Source organism: Rhincodon typus, chromosome 3 (genome assembly GCF_021869965.1).
Source record: "Rhincodon typus isolate 14 chromosome 3, sRhiTyp1.1, whole genome shotgun sequence".
Taxonomy (NCBI): Eukaryota; Metazoa; Chordata; class Chondrichthyes; order Orectolobiformes; family Rhincodontidae; genus Rhincodon; species Rhincodon typus.
Genome location: NC_063334.1, coordinates 105,325,847 through 105,341,173, shown reverse-complemented (window position 1 = coordinate 105,341,173; position 15,327 = coordinate 105,325,847). Strand labels below are relative to the sequence as shown.

Genomic DNA, 15,327 nt, shown 5'->3' with positions numbered 1-15,327 from the left:
GGCAGATTATTACCTGAATGGCTATAACTTGGGAGAGGGGAGTGTGCAGCGGGACCTGGATGTCTTTGTGCACCAGTCGCTGAAGGTAAGCGTGCAGGTGCAGCAGGCAGTAAAGAAGGCAAATGGTATGTTGGCCTTCATTGCGAGAGGTTTCGAGTACAGGAGCAGGGATGTGTTCTTGCAATTGTACAGGGCCTTGGTGAGACCACACCTGGAATATTGTGTACAGTTTTGTCTCCCTTTCTGAGGAAGGATGCTCTTGCTCTGTAGGGAGTGCAGCGAAGGTTTACCAGGCTGATTCTGGAGATGGTGGGTGTGAGGTATGAGGAGATTGACTAGATTGGGATTGTTTTTGCTGGAGTTCAGACAAATGGGGGGGGGGGGTAGATCTCATAGAGACTTATTAAACTCTAACAGGACTGGACAGGGTCCATGCAGGGAGGATGTTCCCAATGGTGGGTGTGTCCAGCACCAGGGATCACAATATGAGGATTGGGGTTAGACCATTTAGGATGGAGATGAGGAGACATTTCTTTACCCAAAGAGTGCTGAGCCTGTGGAATTCATTACCACAGGAGGTAGTTGGTGCCAAAACATTGAATGTATTCAAGAGGTGACTAGATATAGCACTTGGGGCAAATGGGATCAAGGGTTATGGGGAGAAAGCAGGATTAGGCTATTGAGTTGGTCATCAGCCATGATCGTGAAGAATGACTGAACGGCTTGAGGGGCCGAATGGCCTCCTCCTGCTCCTATCTTCTATGTTTCTATTCAATTTCCTGACGGCTGCTGGAGACATTCCCGTGCGCTCCTGGTTCTTGTGTTTGAGAAGGTTCAGGCTCCCGGGACTGTACCCCCAGTACAACCTCCCGCACCACGTCACCGCACCTCCCCCCTCCCTCCACCACCGTGGCCAGGCAACAGGTTCAACACATCGGGCACCAGGCCAGTGTACACCAGCGAGCCTCACCATAAGCATGCTTCATGCCGCTAACATTGCTGAATGCGGGACCCCACCTTTCCAATCGACTGTGGAAAGCCGCCAGAAATCAGGGTTATGCCCACGCATTGCAAATAAGGTATCCCGGGGCCATATACAGAAATATAACCAGCCTCTGCGGGAATAGGCCGGCTGTGTGTGTGTGTGTGCATGTGTGCGTATGGGAGGGCGTAGATTGAACAAATACAGACTGACCATTCTCCAAATTCCGCCCAAGGTCTGCGGGACAATTGCTAAGCCGAACTCACCGACCAAAAAATGTACAATACAGTGCAAAGTACAATGGAGTGAAACCGTATCCCCGCGTCAATGTTTCGCGCAGATAATCTGCATGTCTTTCGAAATAGTGCATTTGAAAAGGCAGGTTCCAGTAACCGAAGGCCGGCACCGAGGGATTACGCATTGCCTGTAATTTACCTCTAGCATTTAGAGAGAACTGTGGTTAAAGCGAGAATCCTCCCCCCACATCAGACCCCAAATACACCGAAACCCATGCGCCCTCACACACAAAAAAAAACAGAAGTTGCTGGGAAAGCTCAGCAGGTCTGGCAGCATCTGTGAAGAAAACAAAAATCAGAGTTAATGTTTCGGGTCAGATGACCCTTCCTTAGAACTGCCCAGAGCTGGAGAACCAGAGGAGTTGTTCTTTCATATATTTGACGGTCATTGGGATCTCAAAAGCAAATTATTGCACCAGCCCTCAGTTTCTTTGCCATTCCTTAAACCATGGTTGGGGGTTAAAAAAAAGTTTGCATCAGTCGTTCAGAGAACCCCTTTTCTTGTGGTGAGAGCTGGAGGCGTAGAACTGGGATAATCAACTGCTTTCAAAAGAAATGGAAATTAAAATTCATTTTAAGGAACCAAAACTGTATTTCAAACATAGGAGGGAAATCCCTCAAGTTTCATGGAAGTTGCCACCACACTATCCGTTCACTTTTTAACTTTTCTGCTGTATTTCTTTGGGAATAGCTGGTGAATTGTTAACTAAAACTGTTAATTAAAAACAGGGGGGACGGGGGTGGGGAACGTTCCTGATTGTGAAATAATGGGTCAAAGCGGAGGTCTCCGCAGGAGCCAAAGCGAAGTTTGTAGCTCAGGGTCACGACATTGTAACAGTTGGAAGTTGTCGCTTATCAAAGATGTCCTTTAAATGTCCCCAGTGAACTTTGACAGCTCCCTTTCTGGATACCCATGGCGCCCCTCCTGAACTGCGACCCAGGAAATGTACTGAGCTGCACCAATGTGTGCAGTACTAGCCCCTGGGCACGCTGGCTCTTCCCCCTGCTTTCCCTCTCGCGATACAGAGGGGGCTTATATTAAGCTGGGACCGGCTGCGGCGTCCATTTGGTCCGCTGCTCTCCGCCAGGAGTTCCGCTGCTGTCGGTGGCCGCGCACTTCTCTCCTCGCTTTGCTGTTCCCTCCTCCCCCACGGCGGCCGGATGGGTGACTACGCGTTCAGCTTCATCAAGGACTTTCTGGCCGGAGGAGTTGCCGCTGCCATCTCCAAGACAGCGGTGGCCCCTATCGAGAGGGTGAAACTGCTGCTGCAGGTAAGCCCCCCCAACCCACCAACCCAATGTTTGGTTTTACTGGTACCAAGAGGAATGGGTGCATTAAAACAGTCCCCGTGTAAGCCAGAGAAACCCACAATCCAGGTTTTGAAAATGCAGACCCAGCCCCTAATGCCAGCACCCAGCCCTCAGCCCCAAGCCCCCAGACCCAGCCCCCAGACTCAGCCTCCATCTCCCAGACCCAGTTGTCAGCCCCAGCACCTAGCCCTAGTCCCAGTCCCAGTTTCCCAGCCCCTAGTTCCAGTCTCAGCTCCAGACCCAGCCCCCCAGACCCAGTTCCCATCAACAGACCCCAGCTGCAGACCCCAGTCCCAGTCACCAGTCACCAGTCCTGGCCCCCCAGTCTCCATACCCAGCTCCCAGTGCCACACTTCACTTTCACTCCCAGCCCCTCAGCACACAAAGAGCTTCTTGGAAAAGGACAGGAATGAGAGTCAGAGAGCAGACTGGAAGCACCGGGCCAACTGTGAACAGTAGCACCGCCTCCTATAAAAAGCAGCCTTGGGTCTCATTGCCTCAGTGGATTCTTTTCCATCTTCTGTTTTTAGAATCAGAGATGGCAGTCAGTCAAAGAGCACTTTCACTGGAGAGGTGCAGGGGACATTGCCCAGAGCTGCTGGCTGTCTGGCTTGGTCTCACTGGACAAACTGGGCCTGGGGTGTTGTAAATCAGATCTGACTTGGTCAGAGCTGGAGAACCAGAGGAGTTGTTCTTTCATATTGGGTTCATTGGGATCTCAAAAGCAAATTATTGCACCAGCCCTCAGGTTCTTTGCCATTCCTCAAATCATGGTTGAGGGAAAAAAAAAGATTTTGCACCAGTCATTCAGAGAACCCTTTCTCTTGTGGTGAGAGCTGGAGCCATTGAACTGGGATATCAAGGAATCATCAGAAAGTGTGCAACTTGCCACAGAGAGAGATGAAGGCAACCCACAAAACTGCATGGAAAGGGAAGTGAGGAAGAAGGGACAAGGAGAGTATGGTGATAGGTTTAGATGAGGAAAGATGAGGAGGCTCTAGTGCAGCTTAAACACGAGTGTGGGCTGAACAATTTCCAGGCCTGTTTCCAAACTGCTCAATTCAATCGATTAAAAACCAAACACCACCCCTCTGGTGGATCTGAATCTGAAATAACTGCACAGAGATCGGTATCTGTGGCCTAGTCTCCCTTTGTTCACATGTGCACAGTACAAGGGCTGTGAGCATCCAACTCAGAGCTGGTCCCTAGAACAAGGAGTCTCTCTGAATCGCTGATTTATATCTGTCAGCCAGGGCTCCCTGATTGGCCCAGGTTAGCAGCCCCAAACAGGGATCTCATAGTCAATGAGATCCACCTCCCTCCAATCATTACAAATCAAAACTTTTTTTTAACTTTATCAATTAAACCAAATCCGGTGAATTGCTGAGAGACAGCCCGCAGATAGAAACGGTGGAATCGCTGGTCATGCAGTGGGTGGAACTGGAGGCAGGAACGATTGTAACAGAACTTGCTGGAAAAGTTCAGCAGGTCGGACAGCATCTGTGGGTGACCGTTCCTCAGAACCAGTTGTAACTATGCATCAGGAAGATGCTGGTCCCTCTGAGCTGGGACTTGGTATGACAACAGCAGCTTATCATCGTGCGGGAAAAGCTGCCCAGGGAGCCGAGCACTGAGCGCTACACTAGCCTTGGTTCCGATAGCGAAGTCCCAAACGCTGAGGAATGTAGGTACTGTTGGGTGCGTTGGGGAACACTCTAAAATCTGGAATTAAATGAGTTCTGTTTGGGCCCTCGCGGATATCAAACCAACAACATGAAACGTTTACTCTGGAAGACTTGGCCTTCGGGACCGCTTTCCCCCGCTCCCACACTGTGGAAGCGTTCTCGAGGAAGGTGGACCAAGTGGTTTGTCCGGACCTGGCTCAAACAGTGCTGCTGTCTACGTGGGAGAGAGACTAGAGCGGCACCGGGCTGTGCGGAAAGCCTGTTTGTTCTGTCATAGGCTCGCAGCTCAGAGCAAAGGGCAGTGACCCGGGCAATCAGTTCTTACAAACGGATAATATCGGAAATCTGAAATAACACAAAAAGTGACCGAATCCTTAGCGGGTCTGGCTGCGGTTCCCCTTTCCACAGATGCTGTCAGACCCTGCTGAGTATTTCTAGCGGTTTTTGTTTTAGTTATTTCTGAGGCATATCACCCAGGAGCATTCTGCGCACTAATTCACAAGATCCGAAGTAAAATGCAGAATGTTGTACTTTCAGAAAACCAATCCTACTCTCTTCCGGGTAGTTTTTAAAGTGATACCGTGCGCCGGACGCAGAGCCCCTTCGTGTTAAGTGCCCTCAGCGTCAAATACTTGCTAATTTTCTGACCGAAACTTGCCTTCCTTAGTCACGAGTCGGTAAAGGCAAGAACTCGTGACTAACTGCTGCCACCATAGCTTGGAATTTCCATGGACTATCCCGTCAATGTCAGCCCCTCAATATTCTATCCTCTGGGTGCTTATATTTCTAAACACAGACACACACGCAGCCCATCCTGTTCCGCAGCCTTCCTCGTCACCTTGCAAGTATTCTGGAGAAGTCCTCACCCTGGGAATTCCTGAATGTGGTATTCCAGGCGGGAGACCCGGATTCCAATAATTTTGTCCCCGAGGCACGGACGTGTCGAGTGTGGGGTGAACTGCAGGGGTCCAAAAGAGGACTCACTGGAGTTATAGGCATATGGCATAGAAATAGGCCCTTTGGGACACCACAAACATCATACTACACCAGTGCCATTTACCTGCACTTGGTCCACAGTCAAGCATTGTAACTGTGCTCTCTCTGTCTTCACAGATGCTGCCAGAGCTGCCGAGTTTCTCCAGCATTTTCTGTTTGTTTGCCTCCCTGTTGTTTTTTTTCCTCAATTTCACCGTTTTGTCCCAGGGAATATCTGAGGTGGTTGACATGATGAGGAACAAAGTAATTTTATCTTTGATAAAGAGTCATCTAGACATGAAACATTAGCTTCCTCTCTCTCCATGCCTGACCCGCTGTGATCTCCAGCAGTTTTTTTTTTGTTTTCAGTCCTGATTCTAGCAACTTCAGTAATTTGCTCCCACTAAGTAATCGTATCGATGCGATCAGACACTTCCCTCATTAGCGCACCGTTCAGAGGGCTCCCGCTGAATATTTCAACACCCCCAAAGGACTTTAAAACAGAGAAGGTGATAATTATGTTTCAGAGATAGTAGGAACTGCAGATGCTGGAGAATCTGAGATAACAAGGTGTAGAGCTGGATGAACACAGCAGGCCAAGCAGCATCAGAGGAGCAGGAAGGCTGACGTTTCGGGCCTAGATCCTTCTTCAGAAATGGGGGAGGAGAAGGGGGATCTGAAATAAATAGTGAGGGAGGGGGAGGCGGATAGAAGATGGGTAGAGGAGAAGGTAGGTGGAGAGGAGAGAGACAGGTCAAAGAGGCGGGGATGGAGCGGGGAGTTAGGGACGAGATGGGTCAGTCCAGGAAGGACGGACAGGTCAAGGGGGCGGGATGAGGTTAGTAGGTAGGAGATGGGGGGGAGGCTTGAGGTGGGAGGTGGGGATAGGTGGGAGGAAGGACAGGTTAGGGAGGCGGGGACAAGCTGGGCTGGTTTTGGGATGCGGTAGAGGGAGGGGAGATTTTGAAGCTTGTGAAGTCCACATTGACTTCACAACCTCATCCCGCCTCCTTGACCTGTCCGTCCTCCCTGGACTGACCTATCTCCTCCCTACCTCCCCACCTACACTCACCTTTGCTGGCTCCATCCCCGCCTCTTTGATCTGTCTGTCTCCTCTCCACCTATCTTCTCCTCTATCCATCTTCTATCCGCCTCCCCCTCTCTCCCTATTTATTTCACAACCCCCTTCCCCTCCCCCATTTCTGAAGAAGGGTCTAGGCCCGAAACGTCAGCTTTCCTGCTTCGCTGATGCTGCTTGGCCTGCTGTGTTCATCCAGCTCTACACCTTGTTATCTAAGGTGATAATTACGCGGTTCAGTCCAGAGCGCTGCAGATCCCGGGGTTATTCTGCCATTTAACACAAACATCGGCATTGCAAAGTAATCTTTGCTAGAAGGCTGAGAAAGACACCGCTAATTGCACAGATTAACGACTTGCGCTTGATAAAACCTCGAATGTAGAAGGAAGTTGATGCACTGCTGCGCGCTCCATACCCTCTGCTCCGCTCTTAGCCAATTCATCAGCGAAACGGTTAGCAATCCCACGGTCAGCCGGAAATTCAGAGCCTTATATCACCTTAAAACTGTTTGCTCCGTTGTTAATAGTGGTATATTATCCTCCAAAATCCAGGGCAGTGACTGCAAAGATAAACTTCCATTGTAATGTTAGACCTCGCTGTTTGATTGTAATCAGTGGGAATGCTTACACACCGAGTAAACCCATGGGTTTACAAGAGCTAATGATTTATTGGGAATGAGGGAAAGCTGCTGGATGCGTGGTTAACGCCAAATGCCAGTCGGGGGGTGGGGGGTGGAGAACAATTCTTTGGAATTGAGATGTAACAAGCACCAATCTGATGTCTTCTAAAATAAAACGATGATAGATCGGGTCAGTATTCAGTTTCATTGCAGATCGGCTAATAGTTTGGAGGGTAAGAATATGAGAAACAGTGTAAAATAGATGCAACACAGTGTGGAGCTGGACGAACACAGCAGGTCTGCAGTTCTGAAGAAGGGTCCCGGCCCGAAATGTCAACTTTCCTGCTCCTCTGATGCTGCCTGGCCCGCTGTGTTGTCTCTGACTCCAGCATCTGCTGTTCTTGCTGTCTCCAGCGTAAAATACCCCCACTTTCCGATCTCTCATAGTCACTTCATTGGGTGAGGCAGGGAAAGGGGTTTTGTAAATAAAAATACTTCCCTTCCTCTCACATTCATGGTTTACAACCTCACCAAGATCACCTGGTGTTATTGAGTCATACAGCACGGAAACAGACCCTTCGGTCCATGCCGAACATAATTCCAAACTAAACTAGTGTTTTGCTCCTACGTTTCTCAAATTCTGTTTCTAATTGATTCTGACACGGCACCTGGGCTTCACTGCATTGATTACCCATCCCCTATTGCACTTGAACTGAGTAACTTGCTAGAGCCATTTCAGAGGGTTGTTAAGAGCCAATCACATTGCTACGGGTCTGGGGTCACCAGTTTGAGTTTTTAACAACAATTAATGAGAGTTGTGACTGTCACCTTTACTGACGCAAAACAACGTTTGCAAATGACACATACTGATCTGAAATAGAGTCATACAGCACGGAAACAGACCCTTTAGTCCAACCAGTCCATGCCGAACATAATCCCAAACTAAACTAGTCCCACCTGCCTGCTCCTGGCCCATATCCCTCTAAACATTTCCTATTCACGTACTTATCTAAATGTCTTTTAAATCTTGTAACTGTACCCGCATCCAACCACTTCCTCTGGAAGTTAATTCCACACATGAACCATTGTGTAAAATAGTAGCCCGTCATGTCCTTTTTAAATCTTTCTCCTCTCACCTTAAAAACATTTCCCCGGTCTTGAAATCCCTCACTACAGGGTCCTGTGTTCTTCAAAACGAAGCGCTAGCAAACGCGTTTTGAAGTATTACTGATTTTTCCCTCTGGGAAGACCTGTTTTCAATTCCAGGTTTATTAATTGAATTCAACCAGCCCGACAGTTGGATTTTATGCTGCATCCCCAAACATTACCTGGATTCTCTGAGTTACTGGCCCAGTGAAATTACCATTCCATCCCTATCTCCCCACAAAGACAGTGAATTAAGGTCAGATCAAGAACAACAACTGAAGTGATTTCTGACCTTTTTGTTGTTTGCTTAAACTCCTTCAGGTCCAACATGCCAGCAAACAGATTACAGCAGAAACACAGTACAAGGGAATCATAGACTGTGTGGTCCGGATCCCGAAAGAGCAGGGATTTCTGTCATTTTGGCGCGGGAACCTGGCCAACGTGATCAGATACTTCCCAACACAGGCTCTCAACTTCGCGTTCAAGGACAAGTACAAGCAGATCTTCCTGGGCGGCGTAGATAAGAAGACCCAATTCTGGCGTTACTTCGCCGGGAATCTGGCGTCCGGGGGAGCAGCTGGGGCCACCTCGCTCTGTTTCGTGTATCCGCTGGACTTCGCCCGAACGCGGTTGGCAGCCGACGTGGGCAAGGCCCTGAATGAGAGGGAGTTCACTGGCTTGGGCAGCTGCATCGCTAAGATCTTTAAGTCAGATGGCATCAGAGGCCTGTACCAGGGATTCAATGTCTCTGTCCAGGGCATCATCATCTACCGAGCTGCTTACTTCGGAATCTACGACACTGCTAAAGGTGAGGAGGAAGTTGCAGGGACTGTGTCGGCAAATGTTTCATCTCATGTTCACTCAGCGTTTATTTGCGATGATGCAGATGCAAGATGGGCTTCACTAAAATCATTTGGTATCTTTAGGAACACGTCCAAATGAAATCTCCCACTGGATAATCCTTTGAATTTTTTTTAAAAATCAAAACTCGTGGGTTATTTATTGGTTTTAAAAATATGTGACTCCCTCCCAAAGCACAGTCTTGCCAATCTCAGCAATTACACGGCAAAGATTTGTCTCCAGCAAAAGCAGAAATTGCTGGAAAAGCTCTGGAAGTCTGGCGGCAGTTCTGACCAAGGGTCACGGGACCTGAAACATTAACTCTGATTTCTGACCAAGGGTCACGGGACCTGAAACATTAACTCTCATTTCTCTCCACAGATGCCGCCAGACCTGCTGAGCTTTTCCAGTAATTTCTGTTTTTGTTTCTGATTTCCAGCATCCGTGGTTATTTTGGTTTTTATTAAGGGTTGTCTCCAGTTCTGGCAAGATATTTTAGAATATTCTACCGAATTATTAAATGTCCGAAAGGAACTAGCATTTGAGTTAATTTTCCTTTTATTCCTTCATGTGTCGCAGAAAACGCTGAATATTGTCCATTATTAATTGTCATTGAACTGAATGGCTACTAGACCATTTCAGCGGGGCAGTTGAGAGTCAACCACTTTGTTGTGGATCTGGAGTCACGTGTAGGACAGATCAGATTGAAGAAAAAGACGGAATTTATCATTATTCCCCCAGAATTTGCAACGAGAGTTTGGTCCCTGTTATTTTGTTGAAAATAGAGCAAATCAATATGTTCACTTAGAATTACCTTTCTTATACATTCATGCTTTTTGGAGTGGGTAAAGAACTTTGTGGATTTTCATCACTTTCAATGCTCATCCTCACTGGTTTCCACTTTCCCTAACCAGACGACATAGCCTACCTATTTTCGATTGTAAAGTTATGATTATCAATTTAATGTAACTTTATCCAAGGCCATTCCACACTGTTAACCCTGGACATTCTGACGATTCCATTTTATTTCTGTATTGTAATAGAGCTACTCCACCTTTTAAGGACGAAGGATGGTTAAATTGTTAAATATGATGGGGTCTTGCCAACTAAGGAGCAGTGTTCTGTTCTCTCAGGGCGTCGATTTCAGAGTTCAGGGTCTTGCTGGTGTAGAGTTAGAAAGTATCCTCTTGGTGGAAGAAGGAGCGGTGGGACTACATTCAAATTCCTTTTTCCTCCATCTGTCTCTGCCAATCAAACATAGCGTCCGTAAACTGAGTGATTCTGGCACTGTGCCAGATGATGGTGAACATCAGCCTTTAAACCTTGTTAAAAATGTGTTTGCGGAAACCAGTCAAGTCTGTCATTTATCGATGAAAATCAATCTCATGAACTGGCTGTCAAGTCTGGGTTTATTAATTGTCAGGTATGATGCCGGATCCCAAGAACGTGCACATTCTGATTAGTTGGATGATCGCACAGACTGTGACAGCAGTGGCAGGGCTGGTATCCTATCCGTTTGACACTGTCCGTCGGCGTATGATGATGCAGTCAGGTCGTAAGGGAGGTAAGTATGAATCCGAGTTTCTTCAATGTCAACCTGCTGAACAATAGTTACTGCAAATCAAGTTAAGTCATGCACTTAGACCTACAGTCATTCTGTGTCATTGATAACAACCAGATATTAGACAGTGTAGCAGTGAGAAATGACTGGGTGATACCGCTACATAATGATTTAAAGATTTTCCTTTGAGACTGCAAAGCTTGTTCACTCCCAGATACGTTATAAGGCAGTGTACCCAGCGAACATTCTTTCTATAGCAAAACTATATTTCCATTCTTTTCATGAAATATGGATATCACTGCCAAGGCTAGCATTGGTTGTCCATTACTAACTGCTACAACTGAGTGGCTTGCCAGGCTATTACAGCAGGCAGTTAAGAGTCAACTACATTGCTGAAAGGTCTGGAGTCACATGTTGCCCAGACCATGTAAGGATAACAAATTTCCTTCTACTAAAGAGTAAACCAGATGGGTTTTTATGGCAACCAATGATAGTTTTATGGGCTGTCATGGTGGTTCACAGTGCCGGGGACCTCGGTTCAATTCCAGCCTTGAGTGATTGTCTGTGTGCAGTTTCCATCTTTTCCCTGTGTCAGTGTGGGTTTCTGCCGGGTGCTGTGGTTTCCTCCCACAGTACAAAGATATACAGTTAGGTGGATTAGCCATGGTGAATACGGGGATAGGGTGCTATTCGGAGTGTCAGTGCAAACTCAATGGGCCAAATGGCCTCTTTCTGTATTTAATGGATTCAATGATCATTACAGAGACTAGCTTTTAGTTCCAGATTTTTTTTTCATTTTGAAAGAACTAAGCTCAACCATCTGTCTCTGTGGAACTTGAGCCAGAGTCCCCAGTGCATTACTTTGGGCCACTGGATTGCTAGTTGAATGCGATCACCACTACACTAGTGTCAGATGCTGTGATTTATACTGCAGCCTATAACTTGTAATTTAAGTTTATAACCTACAGCAGTTGTGTCCCAAGGTAAATCTATTCCAGACATTTCTGACCATATTCATATTACTGGATGAAGAAATCCTTTTACTGAATGTAAATGTGTCTTTAGTTTGTACTACTTCTTGGCATATTGCTTTCTTAACAGATAACCCATATCTATTTTCTCCCATATTTTGAAATGTACTTTCCTCCTTGCTCATTATCCCATACTGTTCCTTAGCTCCTCCCACACAATATCTTCAAGATTTCTTTCACCCTTCTGTAGGGATAAGTTTGACTTAAGTGCAATGTTTCATGAGAAATGTTTCTGAGAAAACTAATCATGCATCTTAATATGTTTCGCCTTGTTTGAAACTTAGAAAGTTTAAAGCATTGGAGTTCGCAGATATGGAAAAATGACTTTGCTCAGAAATGTGTCTTATTTCTAACAGTAAGAGCTGGCATGGACGTAAAGGTCTGAATGCCTGTTTTTTTACTGGTGCTAATAACAACCCTTGCTGCGCACATGATGTTTTTTCCACTTCAGGCTTCAGCTGTTCTATTGCTTCTGACAGCTGGATTGCCACTCAGTGCTGTGGATCCCCACCCTCTAAAACTAAAGTAAGTCTTTAGTAACTTGCTGTACACAGGGGTCTCTCATAGGCTGGAGACAAAGGAAATTTTCATTGTGTTATTTTGAGCTGGGTTTAAATCCAGAGCAGAGATGGAAATCTAGGGCCCAAGGTACAATCTACTGAACCCCTAGACATCAGTCCTTAATACTCACACTTTCTAAACCAAAAACGAATGCTTTTTTTGTTGTAATTATATAAATACAAGTTTGTAAAGCCAATTTGAGAAGATTGGACTGAAGCTCACAAGGACTGCAGTGGTTCAAGGAGGCAGCTCACCATGACCTTCTCAAGGGCAACAAGAGATGGACAATAAATGCTGGTCCAGTCAATGATGACTGCATACCAGAATGAATAAACAAAATAATAAAACAAACAATATTATTGTTTTTATCTTCTCAAATTGGTCTTGCAACAACTTGCATCTGTGTAATCACTACAAAAAAAATCATTGATGGCTTAGAAAAAAGATGATAAATTACCATTATTTCATAGATTTTGTTAAATGCTTTGAAACAGCAATTAACACTAACCTGAACTCAGTTCTGAAGAAATCATATCAGACTTGAAGAGTTATCTTCTCTCCACACATGCTGCCGGACCTACTGAGTTTCTCTAGCACTTTCTGTTTTTTACAACACTGAACTGATGCCATTCCAAATCATACTGAATTAGACATCTTAATACACTTGAAACGATAATCTGTTGAGGATAATTTTTCATTAACTAGCACAAATATTGTGATCCAAACATTAATACAATGCTTGATTGTCACCTTGCATCAAATACCTTGAGTGGTAAAATACTGGAACTTTACTCTGCTATAGATCTCTGCCCAGATGAACAGTTAATAGTATCAGTTGAGCCATCCGTAGAAAAGAAAGAAGGCAGAACCATTCCAATTGTTAAATAGATCCTAATGGCTGGCTGTACAGACTGTTATTAGCCATCAAGGAACACATTACTTGCTTACCTTTTTTGAATAGAATAATGCACAAGGATCAGGAAAATTAGGATCATAGGAAGTATGCAACTAAAATTATTTATTTTAAAGAGTGATTTGAAATGTATCTGCAATAAGTACTCTGCCTGCCATAACTAAAATCAGTCAGACATCATCATCAACACTAAAACAATTAATAGCTATTTATTATAAAATATCTGTGAGCCTGTGGAAGAATGAATTAACAACATGCAGCTTACATAAATAATTGTTGCCCAAATGATAAGTAAACAATTCAAAATGTTCTCTTGTTTGACTTTTAAGTTAAATTATTAGATTGCATTCATTCCTCATTATGGTACTTTCTTAAAGAGAGGAAATCTGTTCTTAAGACCATGTCACATACCCTCTGCCCATTTGCAGCTCCTTCACTTATTGTTTGCTGATACTGCATCCTGATTTATTTTCTTGCCAATTTTTGTTGGTAATGGTTTGTCATTGCCTTTCACTCTGAGAGGCAGGATGAAGAGGCAGGTCCTAAGTCTACCTCAGCCAAAACAGGAATCAAATGTAAACTGTTAGCATTGTTCTGTACCATACATTAGCTATTTAGGCTATCTATCCCTGTATTAAGCCCCAAAAAATAAAAAGACACCAGTGACAGAGTTCTACATGTACTAAATGGGTCATGAGAAGAAGCATAGGGATCCAATACTTCTTTGCTAATGAATCAAGGATATTTTGTAGTGAGTGGATAATGCATATTGTAACATTTTTGTTGTAATATCTTAACAGCTGATATTATGTACAAGGGCACAATCGACTGCTGGAGGAAGATTTTTAAAGATGAAGGTGGTAAAGCTTTCTTCAAAGGTGCCTGGTCGAATGTATTAAGAGGAATGGGTGGTGCTTTTGTATTGGTATTGTATGATGAAATCAAGAAATTTGTCTAAGGTCCAACTCTCTCCCATTGCTGAAAATTATACCGAGGTAGAAAACTGTAATATATTGTAGCAGGAACAATGGTTTTAACAATGGTAATTGTACCATTGAGGAATCAAATGTCTGAAAGAAAGCAGTTGCACGTTGGGGAGTCACAACAAATGTGAAAGGGATTTATGCATAAATAAAAGTTAAGATCGGTTAGCCTTTAGGTTTGTCATCCATGTATAACATTTGATAGCCTTATCCCCATGCCAACTGTACATATTTTACTTATGGGTTCATCAGTTTTATTGTGGGTGGTGATGAATTTCTATATTTAATCCATGTACTCCAGGAATGGTTATATTCTAATTATTTTAGATTTGCACATTGTTTAGAACTGATCCTAACCAAACAAATGTATTTATGGTCCTAATTAAATCAACTGTATTTATTAAGACTGCCTAATGTATACAATTTTCAATAAAACTTCCTGTCTTGAATTGAGCTGGTGCTTGTAATGATTCAACAATCTTGAAAATGCAGATTGTTGTGAATATCTCTTATCCTTCTTCTCTTCAAGGTAAACAGTCTCAACCACACCAAGTCATCCTCATAATTTAAATTCGTCATCCTTGGAACCATTTTTGTAAATTTCTTCTGCACTGTCTCCAAAGTATTTACATCTTTCCGACAGTGTGGTGCCCAGAACTGTATGCAGTATGCTGGTTGAGGTCTAACATATGTCTTATACAAGTTCAGCATCATTAACGTGATGATGAGGAGATGGAAGTTGAAGTACAGGGCAGGCCTGACCTATACAATGATGGAACAGACTCAAAGACTGAATGGCAGAGTTAGGAGGAAAGTAAAATTGAAAAAAAAGTAATTTCTTACACAAGATCTAAATCACTCATGACTCAGTTACCCTTCCACACTGACGGATTGACCTCATTGAGTGTTCCCTCCCTCTCTAATTATCTGAGGGTTTGTCACAAGGTGAACTTCCAGCCATATCCTAATCATCACTAATACCACTTATTTCCACCTCCATAATATTGCCAGATACTGCCCATTTGAACTTGTTTGCTGCTGAAAACCTGAGTATGCATTTTTTAGCTCTAGACTTGACCATTCTAACATATACCTGGCCAGCTTCCCACTTCCCACCCTTTGTAAACATTGGGTAATCTAGAACTCTTGCTGCCTGTATCCTCTAATTAAAAACCAATTACAACCAATCCTGCGCACACTGACCTACAAGAATCCTGTTTAGTTCACCACTATCTTTCTCAATTCCTCCACTGCCTCTAAATGATCTCACTGCATGTCCAACATTTGGCACTGGTAAGCAGAGATTTTCTGTAATTAAATATTGGGACTCAAGTATAGGGGCAGGA

The 15,327-nt window shown here is 44.7% G+C and overlaps 1 protein-coding gene across 1 annotated transcript; it reads left to right on the top strand.

Annotated features, from left to right (window-relative positions):
- The first annotated feature begins 2,331 nt into the window (after window positions 1-2,331).
- Window positions 2,332-14,434, top strand: slc25a4 (solute carrier family 25 member 4). Its single transcript, XM_020524083.2, has 4 exons — window positions 2,332-2,550; window positions 8,414-8,900; window positions 10,356-10,496; window positions 13,799-14,434. Exons 1-4 carry the CDS (start codon window positions 2,440-2,442, stop codon window positions 13,954-13,956), a joined length of 897 nt encoding a protein of 298 aa, XP_020379672.1. The 5' UTR covers window positions 2,332-2,439; the 3' UTR covers window positions 13,957-14,434.
- The last annotated feature ends 893 nt before the right edge of the window (window positions 14,435-15,327 follow it).

Bases quoted from the DNA above. Each gene is read 5' to 3' on its own strand.
- slc25a4 (XM_020524083.2), top strand. From the start codon at position 2,440: ATGGGTGACTACGCGTTCAGCTTCATCAAGGACTTTCTGGCCGGAGGA. The intron at 2,551-8,413 runs GTAAGCCCCCCC...AAACTCCTTCAG, and splicing joins GGGTGAAACTGCTGCTGCAG to GTCCAACATGCCAGCAAACA. The intron at 8,901-10,355 runs GTGAGGAGGAAG...ATTAATTGTCAG, and splicing joins AATCTACGACACTGCTAAAG to GTATGATGCCGGATCCCAAG.